General features: G+C 36.7%; 1 protein-coding gene across 1 annotated transcript in view; it reads left to right on the forward strand.

The window, feature by feature from the left end:
• The window catches only part of LOC107676378 (TATA-binding protein-associated factor 172-like), a 34,151-nt gene that overhangs the window by 6,195 nt on the left and 25,025 nt on the right, over positions 1-2,931 (forward strand). Inside the window, exons 3-4 of the mRNA XM_016470897.1 lie at positions 461-575; positions 829-975. Of these exons, the coding sequence (XP_016326383.1) occupies positions 461-575; positions 829-975 (262 nt within the window). The remainder of the gene's footprint in view (positions 1-460; positions 576-828; positions 976-2,931) is intronic.

Here is a 2,931-nt window from a genome sequence, read left to right on the forward strand (position 1 = left end):
ATACTCCACAGATCATTTATTATATCATTTTGAAAATGCCTATTTTGAGTGGAAGCAGAAACAAGCTGTTTTTCATGCCTGTCTCTTTAAATGCAAATGAGCTGCTGCTCCCCACCCCCTTTTCCAGAATAGAGTTGCGCCATTACAGCTCGGACCTGCTAAAAACTTCTGTTTTGACTCTGATTATCATGTTTATCGCGCTGAAATCATGCGTTTTAAACTGATATATGGTTTTCTGAGCGCACACATCCGAAGCACACGGACAGAAAGCGGCTGTCACAGCACGTGAGTACTAATAAGACCATAAGATGCTACAGAGAAACTTCTTAACATAAGCATTGTAGTAAAGGTTTGGAAGTTTAATTATTTCTCTGTTTTGTACATTTGAACAAATCTGCTCGTAACTGAATTTTAACTCTTCAGATTACTGATCTGTTTTCCTTTCTTCTGGGTTCAATAGGTTTTAACTTACTTGAGGAGTCCAAATTGGGATACACGAATCGCAGCAGGACAAGCTGTCGAAGCCATAGTGAAGAAAATTCCAGAATGGAACCCTGCTCCAAAGCAAAAAGACGGTGAGCTGAATAATGGCAGATAGCAATACTAGACAACTGAATGTTTTGGACTTTGCAGTCAGATTTTTACAGAAAGGCACGTAGTTACATAGATTTTTTGTGATTTTATCAAGGCTGTCGAATGCAAATCAACACCAGTTTGATCCTGCAGTGGTAATGCCATTTGGCACGTTAACCGCTAACAAGCTTTAAGCTTCTGTCTAATGATTGTTTTGAGCAGAGCGAATGCTTTAATGTGTGTTGTCCTTCTCAGAGGTGTGTGCAGAAGATATGTCTCCAGAGGACATCTCCTCAGACAAGCTGAGTTTCTACAGGTTTGATATCTCTCGTCTGCTCAAGCACGGAGCATCGCTGCTCGGCTCTGCAGGTGCTGAATTCGAGCTGCAAGATGACAAGTCAGGTAGGGTTGTATTTGTATTGTTCAGATTTGTGTTAACACTGCAGATTTGTAACGTTCACGTGATTGTTACTATTGTTTCTATTTAGTGTTTGGAATTTGTTAAAATTCCCAACATCTAGTGTTAAAGCTTAGTGTGTAACTCGTCCCGCACCTTTTGTACCACAGACGTCAATTAGCTCAAATGCACCTGGAATTAATTTATTTTTGCCTGTGCATATAATATTTCTAACTCTACAGGAAAAAGAAGTGTGTGATTTGAATACCATTGAACTGTTTTTATTGAATTTGACTGTAATAAGGAAATTGACAGTTGTCCATTTGACATTCTTTGTCATAGAAATGGATAAGAGGTGCAGGTGATAAGTGTGCGTTTATTTGCATGTCTGTATGGAAGAAATTTGAATAGAAGTCAGGGCTCGCAAAATTTCTAAATCCCTGGTAGCCCTTCGGGCAGGTACTCTTCAGATTTTTGTAGCCTGAAAATGTATTTAACTAGCCCAAAAAATAAATAATAATACTTTTATTTTTTAAATATAAAAATCTGATTGGAGTTTAAATGTCAATCAAAATTATTTTCAATACACAAATATCAACAAATCGTCACCTTGGAATTATAAGGTTCTATCTGACATTTTTGTCAAAATTGAGTTATTCACATATTCATGTTCTGTGACAACTTATTTACATTATGTGATGTTTCTTAAGTTGTGTACATTTTGGGACTTTTTTTTAGAAAACAAAAAGGTTCTATCTACAAAGTCGAACTCTAACTTGATTTTATAAGGTTCTATCTGCGTGAACTAATCAGCACTTCGAATGCACACACGAGGACCAATCAGGATCAGCTTGCTTTCTCATGTCGCCGGACTGCGCCGCGACAGCGGAAGAGAGCGCAGAAAAATGCTAAATCAGTGAAGAGAAGACTAAATAATTTCATACAACGTGACGTTTATTAGAAACCTCATGATCGACTATTCTATTTATGATCTTGTCAATGACAGCAGCCCAAATTCCAGGGAATTACAGTCTTTTTGTTTTATGTACTATGTAGCTATAAAGCCCTATGCTATGGCACACTGGATTAAAGTGTATACTACATTAAGTGAGATGAAATGTTAAATTTTACTTTGTTTGTAAAAACTGAGCTGTTGCATAGTTGAAGTAATTTAAATATTTTAAATGTTAAATATTTTTAATTATATATAGTCAGTGAAACATTTTTCAATGTTTATTAAAGGGGTCATATGATGCAATTTTTCCTTTCTCTTTGGAGTGTTACAAACTCTTGGTGCATAAAGAAGATCTGTAAAGTTGCAAAGACTAAAGTCTCAAATCCAAAGAGATATTCTTTATAAAAGTTAAGAGTCAGCCACACCTACCTAAAACGGCTCGTTCGAACACGCCCCTGACTCTGTGCGCGTGATGTACGCGCTACTGTCTGTAGCTGTGTGTGCGCGTTACAGTGCAGCATCGCATTAGATTAGAACGGCGATTAACTTACCTGTACAATAAGCTGTTTAAAACGTGCATTCTCCCGTTCAATTTCGAGCATCCAGTAATATAATCACACATGTCTTGTGGAGCGCTTTCAGAGACTAGTCGATTAGTCGGTGCAACCCCTAAAATACACAAAATAATGTTCTTTTTAGCAGCATCATATGACCCCTTTAAACTTTGTTAAATACTTTTGCTGACGCATTGTCTGTTTTCTTGCAGTTTTTTTAGTCTTAAAAGGTTTAAGACTAAAATAGGTTTAAGATTAAAAGGTTTAAGATTTTACAATATTAAGCCTTAAAAGTCAACAATTTAATTGATTGGGTCTTAATTACAACAATAAACGTTAGCATGTTATTTCAGCCATACTGATGTCTAGAGAGAAAGCCATTTTACCTGCCTCACTTTCTGTGGAATAAAGTCCTGGTCGGATGTATTACAGTAGCTGCTTTCTGTCTAAAC

The sequence above is a fragment of the Sinocyclocheilus anshuiensis genome, unplaced genomic scaffold (assembly GCF_001515605.1).
Source record: "Sinocyclocheilus anshuiensis isolate Anshui unplaced genomic scaffold, SAMN03320099.WGS_v1.1 scaffold961, whole genome shotgun sequence".
NCBI classification, from domain to species: Eukaryota; Metazoa; Chordata; class Actinopteri; order Cypriniformes; family Cyprinidae; genus Sinocyclocheilus; species Sinocyclocheilus anshuiensis.